Genomic DNA, 21816 nt, shown 5'->3' with positions numbered 1-21816 from the left:
CCATCATCGTACAGCGGCCGGATAGCGTGACAACTGGATATACCTGATTGCCGACGGCGCGTGTACTAGTTACGGTTCGTTTTCTAAGGCGCGATGTTGCGTGTTCGTCATGTTAAGCGGCAGTTTTCCGCTCCCATATAATTTGTCACCTGGGGGATCCACGTCATCGCAAACTAGCTGAAGGTCTTTCGTGGTGTTTGGCGTACTTCGGATTGAACCTTGGGCTTGTGCATTGCGAGATTGTATTCGTCCATATGCTGCCATGGCAAGTTCAGGAACTCGTGTTTGTTCTTCCAGCGCAGTGACTCTTCCTTGAACTTGTCGGCTTCGGTGGGCGGGAGCGGCGGCTCTGTGATCTTCGTGATGAGGTATGCCGTGGACGCTTCGGCGAGACCGTAGATGAGGACGCCGACGAGGGGTATCTTGACAAAGATGTAGAAGCCTAGGCCGAAACCAAAGAGCACGCCAGCTCGGTCTTTGAACCAGAGCTTCTTTTGCTCTTTGTTGTAGCGAACGCGTGTGAAGTAGGGCTCAAGCTGTTTGAATTAGCCAGTTGAACGTGGATTTCGCTGAGTGGATGCTTACCAGCTCTCGCATAAGAGTCCGCGATGAGAAGTAAGCTTGCAGGAAGCTGACGAGGTATCTGCGGGGGAACAGCAGTGATCCCGCGAAGATGGCTGCTGCGGGCTGCGTTCCCACTGATTTCTTAAATGTGTAGAAACTGGCAGCGGGCAGCACGAAGCGTCCTACATATGGAACGTAAGACAAGGCCAGTACTGCCAAAGAAATGGCCGCCTTCCTCCCCTGTTTTGTCGCATATAGTATTATAGCCTGTTTGATGGGCTTCTTCTCCTTCTCGGGCTTGGGTGCGTGATCGGGGTATTTCTCGAGGTTTGGGTAGTACATGGCGCGGAGGTTGTGGGGGTCTTCGGTCTTGTGCTTCTGGACGTACGTCTCGTCGACCCAACGGAGGGAGTCCATGAACCTGGAGACGTTGTCAGCTAGATCTCAAAACGGCTACGAGCGTACCTACATGCGATCCAGAGTAGGTGTGACGTAGCGCATCATGGTCATGAGGAAGAAGGGCACCTGGAGGACGGTGTGCTCAAGGAAGTGGAGGCCGTTGACGACACTCTCGTCCATGCTCGTATGGTCCATGTTGACGAATAGAGAGAGAATCCATAGTAGCACTCTGACACCGACAATCTGGCCATGTCAGAGGTAATGTTTGCGTGGCATAGGGCATCCGTGAATGATTGAGACGTACGGGTATGGCGACGATGATGCGGATAGCGACGCCTGCAGCTACAGCAATAGCAGCCTGACGGTAGTGGTCCGAAGTGAAGAGACCCGGGTTCTGGAGAGCTCGATTGACTGTGGAGATGTGAGCATGGAGCTGTCACTCACGACACCATGATGGCCTCGACTTACCGCCAACCAGAGTAAGCTGGGCTCCCCGCAGGATGGCGTTGGGGTCGAAGTTGGACACGTCGAACTGGGACATGTCGATTTTGTCCATGTTGGCAAGCTCGACAGAGGCTCAGGCAGTCTGGTGTTGCTTTCGGCGCAGCAAACGTGGATTGCGTCCACGTAGAGGTCGTGTGCGAACGCCTGCGAACTGGCGGAGCCCATGACGTACTGACAGCTCCCCACGGACCCATCGAAGCGCAGCGCGTCGCAAACAAAGCAAGCAACGCGTTGTTGATAGGGGATGCCGTCGCACCAACAAAACACGCACCCATCTGCAGCGTCCCATCTCACACCGACGGCATACCTGGCAACTGGACGCGCGCGGGGTTCAGACGATCCGCTGATCAGGTTGAAACTCGACGTCGCTCCTGTGGCCAAAGCGCGTAGCGTTCCGAAGCCAGGGACTTCCAAGCCCTTCCGCCTTTCCATCACCCCCCATCTCCGCAGTAACACTTGTAATACTCTTTCCAAGCGCCGGCCGCTGTCTTCTGTCGGGACCCTCGACCTCGCCCTCGCCATACCGGGATAGCAATGCCCCTATAAGAAGTCTATTATGACGATGCCGGCTTCATCCCAGCATCCTGAGCACGCGCCGTCTGCTCTCAACCCCAGCAACTCGAGGCGCAGCTTCACACTGCCTGCGCGCACTGCACGGAGGACTACGTCGGTGCCTGCACCCTCTGCGAACAGCGCAGATGGCATAGAGACGCTGTTTGTGTGCTCCAACTCGAAGATCTTCTCCTTCACAACAGCTGGGCCCGCTCGGCGCCTGTCACCTTCCCGCTCAGGTGACGCAGCGCATCCGATAGCATGGAAGACGCCTACAGAGCGCACACTCGCAGTCGGTATGCCATCCCATGTGTCACCGGGCTGGAACTTGTCTAACCTATCACAGGCGCTCTCCGTATCTATCGTGTGACAGCCTCCAACGTCTCCTTCCTGAACAGCGGCAATCTCCTGCACACCATCTTTCCCAGGTCTCAGATATGGCTTGTCGACAACCAGTCCGTCTTCGTGCTGCGCGTACGCCAGGACTCGTACTATCGCATCGAGCTCCCCTATGAGACGGACGAGGACAAGGACAAGATCACGCAATTCAAGTCAGTATTGGCTCAAGTCATGCAGTACGAAAGGACGCAGTGTCCGTTTGCGCGCGGGTTCGAGGTCGTCGCAGAGCTCGAGCGCCCAAAGAGCCCCCCACGCAAGACGATCAAGAGGAAGCCCTCAGGACAGGCAAAGAAGTGGGTTATGGACAAGACCTGGGTTCCGCAGCAACATGGCTCTCGGCCTTCTACTGCTGGTACTATAAGCTCAGAGACTGGTACCACTTCTTCAAATGAAGAGGACGACCGGTCGAGCGTCTGTACTGACAGTAGCGAAATAGTGCCGGCCGCACCCGAGACCCCTTTGGCGAGAACAGCACAAAAGCCCCTCCTATCCAGATCTCCTCAACGTCGCCCCTCGGTAGCGGAACGCGCCAGCATGTTTCAAGGCCTGCGGTCAGTTACGGCGCCCATCCGAGCGCCCAGGAGAGAATCGGTATCGGCCATGGAACGTATAATCGAGTCCCCAGCAGCAAAGCAACCCACCGAGGCTGAAAAGCCCATACTGGAACGTCAGATTTCGGATGCCTTGAGTCTGGCCTCAAGCGCAGACTCGTTCTACTCTCTGGATACTGCTACTCCACGAAGTCCTTCTCCCAAATTCCTGGATGCTGAGGCTGATGTTGTGAACCCATGGGCACAAGCCTTTTCCAAGCAGCAAGATGAGCCCAGGGGCCGTTCAATACACCGACGTCAGATATCGGAGGTTACTGTCCGCGCCCCGTCCAACGAACGTACTGATGCATCCGCACCTGTGACGCCTACAGCCCCATACTATCCGTCCGCGGTTCTCTCGATCGATGGACGGCCGTCATCAGCACCTTCGACACCACCGCTTATGAGCGATTCCGACGATGACAGCCTCGGGCGTGCTAGCATAGACATACCTACACCACCGGATGCCATCCGCATGAGGAAGCTCACAGGCGCTTCACAAAGACGTGCCTTCTCTCCCATGCCTCCAGCGCAGAACCTTTTCTGTCCACCCAAGCACAACCCAGGAAGAGACTTCACAAATGCCTTGGTGAGCAAGACGTGTGAGCTTGTTCTGGGGCCGCCCGCACACCTGGTATCCGTCATGCTCCGTATCGCTACGAGCATCTCAAATGGGTTCGGTTTTATCACATACCGCGTACGCCGCGCTGAGAAGATTCCATGCGCTTGGGAGTCAGATGATGATGCTGACTGGGCTGAAGAAGACGACTTCGGCATCCCGCTCAACAACATCGGGACCCCGGCAATGCGTCGACAGACGTTCTCGGGCGAACTTGACTGATGCATTTGGGGCTGGCTGAGCTTGGATGGTGGTTTCTTATTGCATTTTCACGGTTGATACCAGGCGTTGCATTTTATGTTTGCATCTAGAAGGCGAAGGTCATGTTACTTTCAGTCGTACTTGCACGACGTTGACGTTTTTGAAGAATACATGATTGTAATATGGCGGTACGATAGTGGATAATATGAGATGCGCTCTCCGCATGAATGAGGATACAAGTTTACACACCGTCTTTGGCTGGGCAAGCAGCGTCACTGAGAAGCTGAGACCACAACACCACCCTGGGGCATGCATCCTACCCTTGCCATGCTGAAGCTTGATCGGAGGCATCCCGATGAGCCTGGACTCGGTGCTGAATGTGGTGACACTACGTAACCTGCTCTCCTGAGCCGTAAGACTCCGAAGCAGGTCATCTCTATGACTTCAATCTCGACTTCAGCGTGCTGCTATCCGTCATGGCGGGCGACGCATGTGGTATGACATGATGCCTGACGTCGAATACCGTTGGATCTCGATCGCGAGGTACACTCCTGGGGAAGGCGTTACCGGGTCTGGCTCCTAGCGCCCGGTTTGTCCGTCCAGTCGCGCGGCGATGACGAGCAGCCATGCAGGCACAACATAAGACGATGCTCACTCATCCCATCTCCATGACCCCATCAGCGCCATACCGCAAATGCACACGTCGGATTACTTGCATACCCTCACCTGAGGGAGACTGTTGGGACTTGCGCGTGATCGCCCGCGTCGTGGGGCATTTTAAAATGAGGATGCAGGGTTATGGGTCCTAGCCACGCTGGCAAACCTTCGATCGCATCCAGCCAGCTTTACCGCAAGTTGCAGCGCCAGCGGCTTGTCCAATGACGTCTAGCGCTCGCTCGCGTGTTGCGCACGGAATCAAGGACCTGACCGACTAATTAACTTTGTAGAGGAGGCGGGTGATCCGTTCCTTTTCCCCTAACACTCCCATGGAACCTTCAGCTTTGTGTCAGGAATAGACACCCGTCTCGCTTGCTTACGCCTCATCACCTACTTATCCATTTCGCTTCGCACTGCCGGGGCTGCAACATCGACTACCACCGGATCGCGTTTACTATGAAAAGGAAGATGGAGGAGGATCTCGACGTGTTGTTGGACGAGACGTTGACGCTATGCAAAACACCCCCCGTTCCGCGACGCAATCCGCATCGCGTCTTCTATCAGTACAAATGCAAAACATCGCCGCCCACGACGCCACCAAAGGAACCGGAGAACCCAGAGATGGAGATGAAAGGACCGCCCATGTTCCACTTTGGAGGGCAAACCGAGTTGGTCCCTAAGCCCCTCTTCGCCAGGAGCAACTCGCTGCCGTCACAATCCGTCCGACCATCGCTACCATCTCGCCCATCCGAGCCTTTCCAGTTCAACGCCGACGACATCGTCAAAAGCCCGACACCTTTGTTCGGCAGAAGGAACACGCTGCCATCCAAGGTGCGACGCGCTGTTGCCGCCGAAAGAAAGCCATCGCCGTTGTCGCGCGGAGAGGGAGTGCGATCGTCGCAATCGGCCCACACCACCACCAAGGAGCCCACGTCACCAGCGCTGCCACGTAAGGAACCCAACACCACGCCGAACCCAAAAGCGAAAACCACCAAGTCGCAATTCGCGACTCCGCAGAGGACCCCCCGTGTTGTCGACATCAAAAGACCATCACCACTTTCTGGCAAGGGAAGTGCGCGACGACCCGGTCCCACCCGATTCGCTCCTGTGGAACCCCCATCGCCGATAGTACTGTCACCCGTCATCTCCAACAGCTCTGCGACTTCATCGCCATCGCCATCTGTCTTCTCCGAAGCGGCCAGTTTCTCTGCATCGAGCCCATCAACACCTGCCACGTCACCACCTGGCTCTCCAATGGTGCCAACAACACACGCTCGCTCGCAGTCGCTAAGTTATTTTCCGCCGTCTCATTGGACCATCAAGCCCTCGCCTTCCCCGATCTACGTCCCCAGGCAAAAGTTGAGGAGGAAGGACAGTCCCAAAATGGAGACTCTTCGCACACTAAGAGCGAAGGAGTCGGACATGATGCTGCAACAAATTTACGACCAACATTGGGAAGCATACCGCGCAAAACTACTTGTAAGTTCTGTCAACGCACCTTCCACGCAGCACTCACTAACCTGGCGTAGAATATGACTAGCGGACTCCGCGCTGCAGAGCGACTTTAACGATCACGATTTATGACTTAACGACTTCAAGACGAGGGCATGCATGGCGTCACACGGCATCTGATTATAATACCCCGGGTTTGGATATATGGGCGCATTTAGAAACCGATTTGCATTTACGGTCTGCATTCACGGTCACAAGCGTTTTAACATATGGGTATACACTGTAATCTAATAGAGCACAGGGCACTACAGCCCTGGTTTGATTCCAACATAATCTTCGTCGACGTCTCTGAGCGAGCGAGCGGCGCACACTTTCGTGCTGCGGAGCCTCAGCTGCACGCATGCACAGCTTACATCACCCGCGCATGGCAGCTGACCTTGATAGCACGCAGCCCCATCGTGCGGCGCTAGTGATTGGTTGACACATCTGACAAGCGCAGCAGACAGCCTCACCAGGCCTTAGCTGCCTATTCTCCCCGCTGCACCCGCCACCTGATATTTGTTCACCAACTTTACTCCTTTTGGAGATGCAACTCGCAACACATGAACTCCCAAGGTAAACGTACATTGTCTGTGCTATATCCAGACCGCCTGCGCCGCACATCCGTCGTGGCGCAGCGCGTAGCCCTGTTATGTGTAAAGGTGGGCCTGACCTAGCCACCATAGGCTAAGCAGGCGCGTAAGATGGCCCCCAAATGGATACCCATATGCCTCGAGCGTTCTCCATGTTCGCATTGACGCGGAACAGCACATCAAACTGTAGTTATGTGGGGGGTGTGGCACAGGACTTATAGGAGGCTTGTTCCCACTTCCCATGGTTTTCGATGATTTTCTGGTAGCATTCTGAGATCGCGTTTCTGCCCTGGTGGCACGTCATTTGTTTCATACCACAAAGCGCAGCCTTGTAGGCAGCCTTGGGACCTTTCTGCAGACGACTCAACATCTGACTCACGCCTCGTCGTTGCCACTGTAACACGTATCGATTTGGAAGAGGCCGCCTCGTGCCAGTCATGCGTATGAGTCGGAGGCGGGTTTAGTGTTTGACTCGACAACTTCAGTGCAGTATCCTCAACTCACAAGCAAACGTCTCGCGACTGTATTCAAAACACAGTATACCATCGCCGTTCACGAAAACCCCGGATCGCCAGAAACTGATACTGACGACACCGACATCTGTTGCCTTTCTCGGCGCCAACAACCATGGAATCCTCAAACCCAGAGAGAAATGACAACGCGCCGCTGCGCTTGCTCTCGCTAGATGGAGGGGGTGTACGGGGCCTGTCGTCTCTGTTGGTACTTCAGAACCTGATGGAGAACATAGCCTTGGAAGAGAAGAGGTTAGGAAGGAAAGCCATGAACGACCACGAACCGCTAAAACCGTGCGACTACTTCGACCTTATTGGAGGCACATCAACGGGTGGCATAATAGCCATCATGCTGTCACGATTGCGACTCGATTGCAAAACCTGCATCGCTGTATACAGTAAATTAGCGGAGCAAATCTTCAAGCACGATCGATCAATAAAGGCGTTTGGCATGAAGATCCCCACAGGAGCAAGTCGGTTTTCCGGTGCCGTTCTCGCAAATGCCATCAAGTCTGCGTTGAAAGACCTCGGCTTCGATCCAGATGAACTAATGTGGGATGAGGCGCTTTTTGAAGAAGTGGATGAAGCGGCTGATCTACCCAGAGACAGCATTTGGGCAGATGCGCCGCCAGCGCCGGTAATCACAGAGAGTCCGGTTGGCACACTCAAGAACTCGCTGTGCTCGTTGGAATCAGGCCCTCCTGAAAGTGTCGATAGCACGAAGAATCTGTCTACACTGTTTAGCGACAGTCCATTCGGCCCGCGAAAGCCAATGCGAAGCGCTACTTGGAAGCTCCATCACCGGCAATCAGTTCACAAAAAGGCAAACGCGAAGGGGTGCCGCGGCTTTGTACTTACTTCCCTCAAGAACGCGTTGGGCCTTCCCCGAATACTGTCTACCTACGATCCCAATGACCGGACGACGAGAATCTGGGAAGCGCTAAGAGCTACATCTGCAGCACCAACCTTCTTCGAAGAGATGCAATTCGGCACGCCTAAAGTTACCTATCTAGACGGCGGCGTAGGCTTCAACAACCCTTGCGCAGAAGTCGACTACGCGGCAAAGGCGCTGTGGGAAGGCCGCTCCATCGGTGTCATCGTCTCCGTAGGCACCGGTCTACAAAGCATCCCCAGCGTAAAGAAGATGGCATCTTGGCTGCCCTTCGGCCTCGGAACAGACATATCCATAGCCAGCGCACTCACGGGCATGGCAACAAGCACCGCACGCGTCGACAACGAAATGAAGCGCATGTACAACAACTCCGACACCAAGTACTTCCGCTTCGACGTCGACCGCGGCCTCGCAGACGTTAGCCTAGAGCAATGGATGAAAGAAGACGAAATGGCCTCCCTAACCGAACTCTACATGAACGACGGCGAGCAAATCCGGTCCGCCAAAGACTTCGGTCAACGCATGGCCAAACTCTCCGCCTTGCCCCCCAAATTCGAAATCAGCGCTTCCCACTTCCGTCTAGGCATGACCGGACGCGGCCTCCTTGATTCCTCCTTCCAACTCGCGCAGGTCGACTTCAAAACAGGTATGCCGTTAGGGGTTTCCCCACACCTCGATGACATACCACGCATGTCTCAATACCGCGACCTCTCGCCCAGTGGTGAAAGTGGACTCGCCCTCGACAACGCAACCGGCCGCCTCAAACGCATCTTCCCTGTAGCCGAAGACCTGGACCACGATGGCCGCCGCGAAGAAGCCGCAGTATACCAGTGCATCAAAGCCGATAACATCTGTCTCCGCACGATAAAAACAGGTATACCACAAGGCAAATACAAAGTCCAGTTCCTCGTCTCCTTCCACAATAGCACGCATACGCCGCCTCGCGATCTTGTCTTCAGCGTCGGGAAACCGTTTGATCCGTCAACCTTCTCGCAGCGTTATGTCGATGTTAAGATTACGCCGGATGTGGGAAGTGTGCTGTTGCATCCTGACGCTGTGAGGGTCAGGGTGGGGTCGAGACGGTATGAGGAGCTCAAGGGAAAGGGGTGGGCGGAGATTGAAGGGGACATCGAGGTTAGTGTGGGGTTGGACGGGGCGTTGGGGTTTATCGTTAGTAAGAAGTTTGAAGATGGGGTTTTTGTTGATGGATGGAGTTTTGGCGGGGTGAGGTTGGAGCCGGTGTTTGGGACTGCGGGTGGGGTGGTGACGAGTCCAAGGATTTTGACATGATTAATTGACCGTGTGTTATGGGAATGCTATGCTAGCGGGTGGTTGGTAATCGCTTATCGGCTTTCGATGTGTACAAACTTTGTTAGGGATTTCCTGACGGGTGTCTGGAGGAGGTTATCTTAATGGCAAAGTTTGAGGTAATATTTATCAGGCAGGAATTATAGACCATGTAGTTCACGGATCATAGCAGCGGAGCGCATATTCGTTCAAGGAAACAGTAACTTTTATTAAACTGTGTACCATTTCAATGATTGAGACACACCCCATGCAAACACCGAATAGTGCCGATACGTGTGTTAAAGAGCGACGATAGTTGGAATTATCGTGTAAAGACAAGCAATGTGATTGGCTTGCCTAGCGTTGACCAGTGAGACCCATTCGACAGTGTCGGCATACGTCAGGAGCAAGATCCCGATGCTCAGACTGTGGGGGAAGCAGTCGGGCAGGTGGTAACGCTGACGGTGTTGAAGACAGTGGTAGGCACGCTCGTGGTGGAGGTGATCGTAGTAGAGGCAAGAGTGAAAACCGTCGCTGTAGCGGTACCGGAGACGGGTGTCGAGGTACTATCATTGATAAGCGAATGCATGATAAAAGCAAAGAATACAGTACTTACGTGGTAACGGTAGTCCTGGCAGTAGCAGTCGAAGTCGCAGTGACTTGAGCCTGAGTGAATGTGAAGTCAGGACCGAAGAAGCCGGCACGCTTCTCCAATTTCGCCTTGGAATCGTCAAGCGCGGCACGCTTGTTCAGCTTCGCCTTGGGAGCGCCAAACGCGACGCGCTTGCGGTGAAGCTTGAAGGTGGAGCAGCCGGAAAGCTTGCGTCCTCCAATGATGTTTGAGTTAACGCGGACGTCACCGATGCTGCCCTTCATGTAGCAAGCACCAGGCTTGCCAATGACCCAGGAAACATTGACACAGCCAGTAGTGTTGTCACAGGCTTGGAGACACTGCTCGTAAGTGTCGGTGTACACGAGACCGTTCTCAACTAGATACAACATTAACTTGTGTGCGTTGCAACAATGAACAGGGGAACTTACGGTCATTGCCGAAGCGGTCAGAGCTGCACTCGACAGCATATACTGCACCACATGACGTTGTAACCATTGAGCCATTGGAACCAGGGCAGCTAGTAGCGCCTGTTGGGCTCGCAGCAGGAGCGCTCGATGATGCAGCAGGAGCGCTCGATGATGCAGCAGGAGCACTCGATGATGCAGCAAGGGTGCTTGATGATGCAGCGAAGACGCTAGCAGGTGTGCATGCGCACTGGTATGCTGTGTTGGAGATCGTCGTAGTGACAGTAACGGTAGAGGGTCCGGGAGCGGGCGCAGCTGAAGTGACTGGAGCTGAGCTTGCTGCTACTGCCGAAGAAGAAGAGGAGACAGAAGAGGAAACACGGGATGAGGTAGACACAGGCGAGGAGGCAGCCACGGATGAGGAAGCAGCCACGGATGAGGAAGCAGCCACGGATGAGGAAGCAGCCACGGACGAGGAGGCAGGTGCCGCCGAGGATGCGGCCGCAGACGAAGAAGCGACAGCAGACGAAGAGGCAGGTGCCATCGACGATGCGGCCGCAGAGGAGGAGGCAGAAGCCATGGAAGAAGCACTGGTTGCCGACTTAGTTGAGATGCTGCGGACCAGTCTTCCACCAATAATGTTGCTGTTCGAACCGGCAGCGTTGGCTGCGCTCTTCAGGTAGCAAGGACCGTTGATGACGTAGCTGGCAGCGACACAGCCTGAAGTGGTAGAACAGTCTGCCAAGCAGCCCTCGTAGGAGCTGGGGTAGGTCGGGCTCATTGGGCCTGGAATATCGCCACCCATATAGTCGGCACCGCACTCGACTAGATATTGCATGCCGTTGACAGTGACAAGGGAGTTGTTGGAGCCAGGGCAAGAAACACTAGCGCCAGAACTGGCAGCAGGGCTGGAAGATGAACTTGCGGTGACGACTGTGGTGCTGACAACTGTGGTCGTGGCGACTGATTGAGAGGAAGCGCCTGCAGAAGAAGCGATCATCGAAGAAGATGAAGACACAGGGGCTGATGCAATCCTAGCACCCCAGACATTACCGTTGGACCTAGGCGCACCGACACCGTTCTTCAAGTAGCAAGGGCCGTTCGGAAGGTATGAAACAGCTTGGCAGCCAGAAGTGGCTCCGCAAGCTTGGATACACTGCTCATAGTTCGCAGGGTTGCCAGGTGCAACACCGATGTCAGAGTTAGTACGGTCGATGAAGCACTCGACGATGAAGTTTCCTTGAGGGGTGGTGAACGTCGCACCATCGCTCGCGGGGCAGGACAAGGCAGACGCAGATGGCGACGGGCTGGCTGAAGTGGGGGTGACAGAGCTGGAAGTGATGGCAACAGAGCTGGAAGCCGGGCTTGAAGAAGCAGAGCTGGAAACACGGCTTGAAGAAGCTGCGCTCGAGATAGGGCTTGCAGAGGCTGAGCTCGAGACAGGGATTGAAGAGGCTGGGCTCGAGATAGGGCTTGAAGAAGCCGGACTCGAGACAGGAGTCGAAGCGGCTGGGGTAGATACAGGGCTTGAAGAAGCGGAGCTCGAAGCAGGGGTAGAGGCTGCTGAGCTCGACGCAGCGCTTGAAGAAGCGGGGCTTGATGCCGGGCTTGAGGAAGCAGAGCTGGATGATGGGCGTGCAGATGAACTAGAAGATGCAGCCAAGGATGATGCGGCCGGAGTGGAGCTTGGTGTCGGAGTAACCGTAGTCACACTTACGACGGTGGTAGTAGCGACGGAGGCTGAAGAGGGCGATGCGATAGAAGACGGTGAAGCGGACGAGGGCGACACGATGGGAGCGGAGCTCGATGAAGTAGCCGTAGTGACGCTTACCACTGTGGTGGTTACGACAGAGGCTGAGCTAGGCGAAGGGATAGCGGAAGGTGTAGACGATGAGCTCGGGACTGGCACGGCGGATGAGCTTGGCAAGGGAATGGAAGACGCGATTGAGGACGAGCTTGGCGATGGGATAGGAGGAGGCGAAGCAGATGAGCTTGATGACGGGATAGAGAAAGGTGAAGAGATGGAGCTCGGCGTTGGCGTGACTGTCGACATGACGACCGTGGTGGTAGTAGACACTTGTGCCGACGATGATGGTACAATCGGAATGGAGGATGATCGGGAAGACGATGGCACAATGGGTGCTGGAGAAGAGCTAGAGGAACTCGGTCGAATGGATGTCGGGCAGACAGTGAAGGTCTGTGTAACAGCACTGGTGACCGGGAATGTGGAAGTAGCGATGTTTGTCTGTGTGCTAGTGGCAGAGGCGGAAGAGACTGTAGTAGTCGCCGCAGGCCTAACAGGCGCAAACGCAGTGTTGGTAGCAGTCGAAGTCGTCTGAACGACGCTTGTAGCGACAGTGCTTGGGGAAGGCTGGTCGCCGAACGCAGCAGTGAAGGCACGGGGAGTGGCAGCGAACGGGTTAAGGAACGCATAGTTATCGATCGTATAACGACCCATGTTGACCCAGTCGTAAAGGTCAGCATCCTGACAGAAAATGCCTGTATAGGTTGCCGGTACGCCTTGGGTCTGGTAAGTGCAGGTGCGGGTGTACAAAAGCAACGGGTTGGAAATGATGGGCGTGAATGTAGGCCTGGTTCCTTGATAACAGGTAGAAGTACCAGACATATAAGTCACCTGGATACCGAAGTTGTCGCCAGATCCAAAGCTATGCCTAGCTCGATCATAACTGAAGGTTGGGGTGGCCGACCCAATGAGGGACGGCAGACCCGCGGCAACGAGCGAGCAGCCTGACATGTCGGCTGGCTACTGGGAATCGAGCAAATGTAGGAGAAAAGCGAGCGTGCAGAACGAATGATTCCTGACTACAGAGAGCAGAGGGAAGCTCTTTTATGAATCCCTACCTTTCAGCTACGCGGTTGCTCAATATGATGAGTTCATGGAGTCTAGAAGGGTTAAGAGACCCTGAACCACCAACCAAAATCGTAGGCTATGGAGTTACTCCGACAGGAGGGTTCTCCTCACGTTCGATATTCGGTATGTAAATGAGGGGCCGGTTGGTGAGGCATGGGAGCATGCCATCGCTTCCACCTGGGTCGCACGGAGGGAACGCTAAACATCTTCCCGAGCAGGCTGAAAAGATGCACGAATGTTTTCGCAATTGGGAGTGTTGTACGCCTAGGTACACCTGTGTTCTCGAGGTGCGGTGTGTCGTTCATGGCACGAAACCCTTCCAAGCCTGGAAGACGCGTTTGACAGCACGGACCCCCACTAGGCGTTTAGCGCAGGGCGCCGTCGTCATCATCATGCCCGTTCACCCAGTCCGGCTCCATCTTGTCTCGAAAGGCTCACAGTTACATCCTCTGTCATGACTTCTACTTTCGATACGGACTTCGGTTTGGTTGGGCTACCGTTTTACGTACTGTATGTGCCATCTTGCTCGAAGAAAAATCTCTCTATTACCGAAGAATCCAATTTGCCAAACGTACTCCAGTCTCGAAGGGTCTTTCGCCGAACATCGCATCATGAACGATCCCTGCGTCTCTGCAACCTTTCACATATGTTGGTAGACTAAAGGAAAACCACAATACCACCCATATGTAGCCCGCATACCTTGCTAATGCAGGTCCAATATTGTCATGGCCGGCCCCTCGGTACCGTGCCTGAACAGCCATCCATTGCACAACACCCTCGATGGTGATAGCTACCGGCTGCGACATGAAGAATACGAGTTCTCCCATCTCTCTACGCGTTACCATAAACATTTGGAACTCGTGCACTAAGCAGCTAATTGCGAAAGACACATAGAGTTGAATTAATCCCGATGCGAGACTGCCTTTCCGGAGACCCAGGAGGCGCACAATGCGAGCTGCGGGTTGCGAGACCATCTGCAATAGACATTTGCGTTAGCGATGCTCGCATACCGCACGGTGGTGGAAAACTTGGAAACGATGTAAAAGTGGAATGAGGAGTCAATCCCGACCTTACCTTTCTCATTGTTTGGTGATAGACCACACTCCAGACCTGTCTCACAGACCACGCATCCCTCAACTTTCCCATTAGCGGGGGCCATTGCCACGTTTCGCATACCCCGCATGCAACGGATCCAGCCGCCATGAAGCTGTAAGCGAAGTTCAATCTTTCCCAGACCCATATCGCACCGGACCAACCAATGAGTGCATCGACCATGAGGTGATAGGGGTGGGCTTCCGATGACAGCCGTACCTCCGCAGCTGAACCCCACCCGAGCAGTAAGAGCATGGCCATAGACCGCAAGTACGTAATCATCATCTTGTGGACATGTCTGCGCACAAAGGCCCGTTTCGAAAGGCCCTCGTACGGATCGTCAGGAACGCTTTTGACCTGCCAATTCCAACCAATACCACGATGCGACGGAACCATAAGTGAACACACCCTGAGAACTTTCTGCCATGACAGGTACATCCCATCCAAAGTTCTCGCGCTCCTAGTGTCGCTGCGCTTCGGGTTTCCAATGTATGCAGGGGCATCGGGCCCTTTCTGTGGAGCCAAAATGGCGAATTCGAGGAACCAGAGAGGCACAGCAATGAAGAACGAGCTGTTGTAATAGTCGGCAGAGGGGTTACCGAAGGTGTAGCATGGTGACCTAAGGCATAAGTCTATTATCAGCGGGAACATGCAGATGGCGACCCGACGTCGGCTGGGAAAGAAGAACGGGACGATGGTAAGGACAAAGATCAGTGGTTGGTAGAGTGGCGGCATGGGCTTTCGGTCGGCGAGCTGTGGCCAAGAGTACCAAAGTGGTGTCATGCTCTCCATCGTCTTCCGCATGTTGGCGTTGATAGTTTCAGGATTAGCCATTGTCACACTTCGCGGGTTATAGTAAGAAGTTCCGGCGGGGCTCGCCAATTTTTGAAGTCGCATTGATCAGGCCACCAGCCTTGGACCGCGTCAAAGGATCCGAGCTGACGTAAACTCTGCCTCTAAGTAAAGCAAGCACTATTGCTATGGCCCATTTTCTAAGTAAGGCTAGGACAGATAGCTTTCCTCGATTTCCCATCCTCGTCTTCGGACACCCTCGTTCTCACACGTCTTCCACGTTTCCACCATCATTTTCAACTTGCGCCTCGTCTCTTTATTCACGATAGCTCGGTCCTCCTTCAACTCGTCCCCCACGAGTTGAACTAGTGCCCAGGCAACTTCGACCTTCAACAAGTCCGGTGCTGTCAACCAGCTCAACATTGTCTTATGAATGTCGCCTACGAAGGTCGCCGTCAAGATGCGATTGTTCTGGAGAGCATCGTGCAACAGATCGTGTTTGTCGTAAATATATAGAGATGTGCCAAATCGTTTTTCTCCTCTTCCGCTACCCTTGGAAGATACGATGTCAGTGGCAAGGTAGGCATTCAGGTCTCGAAGGGCTTGATGGTAGACTGGCTGGCTACTCATCTCATCGACGAGTGCCTCCAGTTGACCCGCGAAGTGTGTGCATGTTTCCTCGCGGCCCTCTTCTCCTTGATCACGTGACGGCCATGGATAATCGAGCAGGAGAAGACGCCAGGGAAAGGTATCAGGGAGGACCGAGGGTTCCCGGGCGGGGTCGCGCTCCCATCGTTGGTTGCGCAAGTTGTTTACGTAGGACACCATCGCCATCAGGATCGGTCTGCCGTGTGGTGACCACCAAGACTTTGCGATATATTTGCCACTTAGCAATCTATTGTAGAAGCCTTTCGTGAGGCTGGTGTAGGTTGGCCCGTCGTTGAATATAAACGTCGTGAAAAGATTGAGACATTGCTCTTGGATGAGTTTCGGTGTAAGAATTGTGTCGTCGGAAGAGTCCACCGCGTATTCTAGAAGTTCGATGAAGTCCGCAGAAAAGCGACCATTCCGGAGACTGCGGTCTTGCCCAAATAGTCGTATCCATGTTTGAACTTCGGGAAGTGAAGCTAGTGCAGGATCAGCGACAAGCTTCTGATTCATGGCTCGCAAAGATGCCGGAGGTCCGATGATAAAGCACAGGTATTCCACATATTCTTCCAGTATAGTATGCGGTACATGAGCCGGCTTCTTGTTGTTCTCGTTTAGTAGCAGCCTGTTCACGTACGGGTCTCGCGGGATGGATGGTATGCGAACGTCCATAAGCAACGCATCTTCAAGCCCGTACTTTCGGAGAAACAATGCTGCCCATCTCGCCGTATGATCTCTGAGGGTCTGCAGTACCGGCATCAAAACTCGGTCTACGAATTGCTGGAACTCGACCGTATCGTTCTTCTTGTTACAGAAATATTGGATAAGAGCCACTAAGACCGGTGATTCTGACCCTTCCTCGAGCGAGATGCCGGCCTGAATCTCGGGGAGCGTGAGGTCCTGTTCGCACTGCAGCCACTGCGCTTCGTCCAGCGGCTGTCTTTCGTTCAACGATCCAGCTATTGGTATGAACAACTCTAGAAGAGCAAGTACTGCGCGAGATTGGTCTTGAGAGCCAGTTTCAAACAGTACTAGGAGGCTCTTGACGATGTTGAGCCTGACGTCTACATGGGTGTTTATTTTGGAAAGTGTCGATAGCACTGAAAGAGCGTAGTCTGTTCCGTTCAAGTTAAGGTCCTGGAAAATCTGAACCAACATCTTAATCGTAGTGACTTTCACATGTGGCTCGCCAGTAGGTCGCGCAACATCGCCCTCTACTGAGCTCTCTCTGTTCATTTTTCTGGTCTGTACCATGTTGATAATCTCTTCGGAAAGAGATCCAATGCAGGATCTGGCCTGCGACGCCGGAAGTCTTCGGAGGAAACTCGGTTTTATTAGGATGCGATGCCATGAGCTCGACTTGGGCCTATCCAGGATTGTACGGACAGCTGACTGCGTGGCCAAGCCAGGTCTATCACTTTCGCCCAGTCGAGCAATGAGCTGCATAGTGACCTCATGCAGAGCTGTATGGCTGTCGGATTCTTCAACTGTGTCCGCATGATCAAGAGCTTTGACGAGGTTTCGTGAAAGCTGTGCCAGCAATGTAGGAGGTATTGTATCGATATGACCGTGTATGGCTCTGGAAGCTGTAAACTGATTTGGCTCATCAGAAGTAAGGAACTCTTCGTCCAAGTATAAAGCCGGGTATCTCGTGTCTGCTTCCGAAGGAAATGGGGTCGCTAGAAGGCGGTCGCTCTTGACGAATTTCGCGTCGAGATACAGCAGAGCCGATAACACGCCACCTTCTCCCATATCGCGCGATGAACTCCAGATAAGCCTAGCGTCCTCTTCGTAGCCAGGAACTTTAACTGGTGCTGCAACAATGGGAAAGTTCACACGGCTTCTTGAAGTCATGATTCTCGATACGCCAACTGAGAAGTCCACATAAGTCGGTGCATCAAGTTCCCGCTCGACAAAATCCGGTCTTGTCGCAAAAGGGTTCCATTCACATGGCTCACCCGAACCGTCATCCTCAGGTATCATTGGCCAAGACTTCTCTATATTCCTCATCACGCCCTCAGGCGGCCACTCATCCAAATCGTCTGGCTTCATGTCTTTCCAAAAGCGTATTGCTTCCTCCTCTGTCATCCTGTCGGAGCTTAGAGGGCCGATGGCATACTGCCACGCCCTTCTGAGACGAGCTTTCTTCTCCAGCTTGTCGCATGCTTTGGGTATATAAAGCTGTAGGCCATATTGGTAACTGTCTACGAACAGCCCAATGGTCTTCTGAAACTCTTTGTCCAGTGATACGGGTTGGAGAGCAGTCTTCGGATCTGGGAAGATGGCTTGCTGGGTACGCGCTGCAATGTAAGACGCCCCTATGCTGTTGAGATCCTTCACGTTCAGAATCCACGGTGCAGTCAGGTATTGTATTGGAAGTCCTCGAGGAAAGGGCTCAGGAAGCGCTAGTGTGGCAGGACGGTCTAGCGGCCTTAGCTTGGACCAGAGTTCGTTTCTCGCTCGTGCGAGGGTGTCTAAGAAGACATATGTCGAGACGTCGGAGCTTTCAAGCTCAATAGTGAAGGATCTGTGATAGGCAAGAATACCACGGGGATGATTCGCCTCCAGTCTTGCGTATTCCTCTCTTTGCGCCTTTTCCTCGACCGCAATGAGCATCGGAATCGTGACCTGCCAAATGCAGGCATGTATACCGTGGTCAGGGGCTCTGAGTTGCTTTTTGACATGTGGTGTGAGGTCCATCCGTAGCTTGATAACATCGTGGAATAGCTCAAAGACGCCACCCCAATCATACGCGTTGAACGAAGGTTCCCTGAGGGCTTCGCATGCTGTGTCAAACATTCCTTGCAAAATCGTGTTCGCCATTGCGACTCGGTGTTGTAGCACAGTCAGGCTTGGCAATCCGTTGATCGATGCAGGAATACCTGATAGTAGGCGTGTAGCTTCTTCAGGAAATATGTTTGGATAGATCTCCCGCATCACGAGCGGATCTCGCAAGAAGCGTTTGTTCCACTCCAGCGTATCTTTCAGCAGGTCGAGAGACCCACTGGCGATAGCAGCAAATAGCGCTGACTTGGCAAAGAATGCACGTTGTTCCGGCTGAGATGCAGTAGCAGCCTTCTTCTTGCGCACATCAACGTAGCCATTGGCCAATATCTTGGCGTCTTCTTCCTTGTTGTTCAGGCTTAGTAGCCCGAAGTGAAATATATCCGGGTCACCACTTTGACCTTGAAGTTCATAGGTTGGCGTTTGGCCGAAAATAGAGCGATTTCGATCAAGGTCGATTAGATCAACATCTCCTCTCGCTTTTCGCAGACGAGTAAACAGTAGCAGAGCGTCGGCAGGGGACAGATTGGCGAAAAAGCTGGGATGGATTGAGCCCTTGGTCTTCTTCAGATCCGCATCGCTGTCAAGGTCAAGCGAGGTGGACTCTTGGTAGCAAAGTCTCAAGAGTGGGTAGCTTCGCTTTGCTGGAATCCTTGCGAGGACGTCATCCCAGTCTCCGATGTTGGTCTTGCTGGCTGTACCGAATACCGGATGAGAACAGAGCCTCCGCAGTTGCTTTTCGAACAAACTTGGCTGTTGTGACCAGCAATAGGCGACCTGCTGGAGAAAGTCGCCCTCGATGCCAGTGATGTGACATCCTGTGCTTGGATGGACTTCCAAGTACCGCATTGTGAGATCGACTATCCGTTGTATCATATCCCAACCTGCGTGGTTCTTGATTGCACGTTTAATGAGAGGATTGACGAGTTGGTCGATGAAAGTCTCGTCCGCCACTACCGAGTGCGCTGAATTACCAAGGGTTTCCAAGAGTCTCAAAGAGAACTCCATCGACTTGGAGAAGCCCTTTGTGGTCGATTTACCTGGCGGATGGTGATGCAGTAGCTCTGTAAATACCGTGATGTTGTCGCTGGGTAATTGTTCCGCGCTCACCGCTTGGAGAAGCTCTTCTTGCATACACTCCGGATAGTACTTGACGAGATCCTTGGTTCGCGCATCTTTCCATGTTCCTTTCGACCCGCTTGCGATGGCCTCTTCTACCAGCTCCTTCGAACACGCAGGAATGATGAGTCGATAGAACCTTCCAAGTGCACGCTGATCTTTCGTCTTATGCGGCGAATCGGGGAAGCGATCAGGGTGCAGCGCTTTGAAGAATTTCGTGAAAAGCTCTCTTTTCGCCTTCAGGTCAGCGCCTCTACCAGAACGACCCATTGCGTTACAAGCAGCCTTGACCTCGATCACTGAGAGGTCTGCAAAGATGTCAAGCAATCCAGCAGTTCCTCCAACGCCATCCCACGTCTCTCTCCATCGCGAAGAACAAAGTCCTTTACGCAGAAACTTGATGCCGAGCTTGCGGACAAGTACGGATTTATCTTGATTGAGCGCTTCGCGTGTAGCGAGAGGCGACTGTGCTACGCCGAGCCATGGCCCGAAGGTGAGCGGCGATATCGAGCCTCTCTCAATAGCTGAGAGGAGCTGTGTCGTGATCTCCTGGATTGGCGCATCGTCCAGTATTTGGGTGTAGTAGTCTCGAAGCTCAGCGGACGTGGAAGACCGGATGCGACGCGTGTCGAGATTCGCGGTCATGGTGTGCGGAGCCGAGGTAGATTGCGCAATGGCCCTCCACCATCAATCGCAGCAGCAATCAGCATTGATATAGTTTCCTGAACTCCAGGCATGATGCACGCGAAGGGTAGCATAGGCAGACATGGCCAGATGGAGGAAGGTGGATGATCAGGCGGGCCGCGTAGTGGGGCCTGTCGTGTGTTGGAAGGGCTGAGGGGCGGCCAGCGACGCGTCTATGACATCAGCCTTTCCTCTCAAAGCGGTGACAGCTCCCACTACGCTGCGCCCTGTTACCTACGCCCGCAGCCTTCAATCGACGCCCTCCTTGATCCACAGCCCTCCGTCCCCTTATACTCGGGATACGCAGCGTCACTTTGATGCCGCATACTTGCAGCTTCCCAAGGTCTCATTACCGATGGTGTGCGAGATGAGAAGGTCCGCATTTGGAGCTTTCAGCGCTATCTGTACAAGTCTAACTCGCAACCGATCAATCAACAAGGAATCTATAAACAGCGAAACCCCTTCGTATTTTTCACCAGAGCGTACCGCCCTCTCAGGCTTTAACCCCTACGTCACCAGTGTCTCTTTGAAAGAGTTCGAAAGTTTCATAGCCATTATCCTCCCAGAATGGTCTCTCTGCCCTTCGACCACCACCGGTAATTGACGCAGTAAGTCCGCACGGATCTATAAAGGTCATAAACCACGGCATGTCATCCTTCCAACCTGGACCTTCCAGCTCGGTCTGCCCATCCTGAGCCAAGTAGATATGGTAGTCCTCCGGTAGGTAGCGACGCGGATGGCGATAGTTCCACAGCACGGTGTTTACGAGCATGAAGCTCGCGTCGAAAACCCAGAAGAACCATTCGTATCGAACGATTGGCGAGAGACTCATTGGATCCCAGTCTTTTGACGGATTCGTGGGTACGCGGCTGATGCCGAAGTGTTCGACGCAGCGATAGATTGTGCGAATGAGGATGAGGCCCTGACTGATGTACAGTGTGATGAGAGGGCCCTGTACTTTCCCCGATTTGATCTTGGGCAACTGCGGATGCCAGGGCCTGACTAAACGTTCAGCCCGTGCTTCTCTAGCATCTCCTTCACCTCTCCAGATTCCTATGCCTCCCTTTGTATGTCCAAATCTTCACCCAAAAGCCTAAATAAATATAATTTTGCCTCGCTAATAGGAATAGCTAGTGCTAGCTAGGGTAAGTTAGCGGCGGCGAAGTAACGTAATCGCACCCGCTGCTATCTAGCGATAGTGCGGGTGCACTAGAAGGTCTGCGCGGCAGAGGCAGGGGCGGTAGTGCGGTTTAGGCAGTAGGTATTTAAGACTGCATTAGGTGTGGCGGCGTTGCAGTAGATACAGGTTCCTTCCTATTTACAGTTAGCTTTGTTAAATCTGCAGAAATGCACCTCTCTTACTTTATAGCTTAGCTCTAACATTATATAGGATTGACAATAAATAATAAGCAGAGATTTTGCTATTATATAATCCTAGGTTGCTAGGCGGCAGCCTAGTCAGGTAATGGAGCTAATGAAAAGGGGTCCTGAGTACTATGGGAGAATAGAACCAGGCCCTGGCAATGCCACCCCTAATACATCGCCTGT

General features: G+C 53.6%; 7 protein-coding genes across 7 annotated transcripts; 4 read left to right on the top strand and 3 right to left on the bottom strand.

The window, feature by feature from the left end:
* Window positions 1–173: 173 nt before the first annotated feature.
* J4E84_009137 (uncharacterized protein) lies at window positions 174–1519 on the bottom strand (the record flags this gene model as incomplete). The annotated part of the gene is made up of 5 exons (XM_049391702.1): window positions 174–536; window positions 586–985; window positions 1034–1206; window positions 1268–1374; window positions 1432–1519. The coding sequence occupies 5 exons, from the start codon at window positions 1517–1519 to the stop codon at window positions 174–176; spliced, it is 1131 nt and encodes a 376-aa protein (XP_049240567.1).
* A 504-nt stretch (window positions 1520–2023) lies between these two features.
* On the top strand, window positions 2024–3849 carry J4E84_009136 (uncharacterized protein; the record flags this gene model as incomplete). The annotated part of the gene is made up of 2 exons (XM_049391701.1): window positions 2024–2315; window positions 2366–3849. The coding sequence occupies 2 exons, from the start codon at window positions 2024–2026 to the stop codon at window positions 3847–3849; spliced, it is 1776 nt and encodes a 591-aa protein (XP_049240566.1).
* Window positions 3850–4941: 1092 nt separating this feature from the next.
* J4E84_009135 (uncharacterized protein) lies at window positions 4942–6053 on the top strand (the record flags this gene model as incomplete). The annotated part of the gene is made up of 2 exons (XM_049391700.1): window positions 4942–5964; window positions 6015–6053. The coding sequence occupies 2 exons, from the start codon at window positions 4942–4944 to the stop codon at window positions 6051–6053; spliced, it is 1062 nt and encodes a 353-aa protein (XP_049240565.1).
* A 1143-nt stretch (window positions 6054–7196) lies between these two features.
* J4E84_009134 (uncharacterized protein) lies at window positions 7197–9263 on the top strand (the record flags this gene model as incomplete). Its single annotated transcript, XM_049391699.1, has 1 exon — window positions 7197–9263. One exon carries the CDS (start codon window positions 7197–7199, stop codon window positions 9261–9263), a length of 2067 nt encoding a protein of 688 aa, XP_049240564.1.
* A 609-nt stretch (window positions 9264–9872) lies between these two features.
* Window positions 9873–10368, bottom strand: J4E84_009133 (uncharacterized protein; the record flags this gene model as incomplete). Its single annotated transcript, XM_049391698.1, has 2 exons — window positions 9873–10249; window positions 10302–10368. The coding sequence occupies 2 exons, from the start codon at window positions 10366–10368 to the stop codon at window positions 9873–9875; spliced, it is 444 nt and encodes a 147-aa protein (XP_049240563.1).
* Window positions 10369–11617: 1249 nt separating this feature from the next.
* On the top strand, window positions 11618–12616 carry J4E84_009132 (uncharacterized protein; the record flags this gene model as incomplete). The annotated part of the gene is made up of 1 exon (XM_049391697.1): window positions 11618–12616. One exon carries the CDS (start codon window positions 11618–11620, stop codon window positions 12614–12616), a length of 999 nt encoding a protein of 332 aa, XP_049240562.1.
* A 2627-nt stretch (window positions 12617–15243) lies between these two features.
* Window positions 15244–20229, bottom strand: J4E84_009131 (uncharacterized protein; the record flags this gene model as incomplete). The annotated part of the gene is made up of 1 exon (XM_049391696.1): window positions 15244–20229. One exon carries the CDS (start codon window positions 20227–20229, stop codon window positions 15244–15246), a length of 4986 nt encoding a protein of 1661 aa, XP_049240561.1.
* Between the last annotated feature and the right edge of the window lie 1587 nt (window positions 20230–21816).

This window comes from Alternaria hordeiaustralica (assembly GCF_023758085.1).
Source record: "Alternaria hordeiaustralica strain BMP 2776 chromosome Unknown scaffold_26, whole genome shotgun sequence".
NCBI lineage: Eukaryota > Fungi > Ascomycota > Dothideomycetes > Pleosporales > Pleosporaceae > Alternaria > Alternaria hordeiaustralica.
The sequence above is the reverse complement of the archived record's forward strand: the minus strand, read 5'-3'. Positions and strand labels throughout refer to the sequence as shown.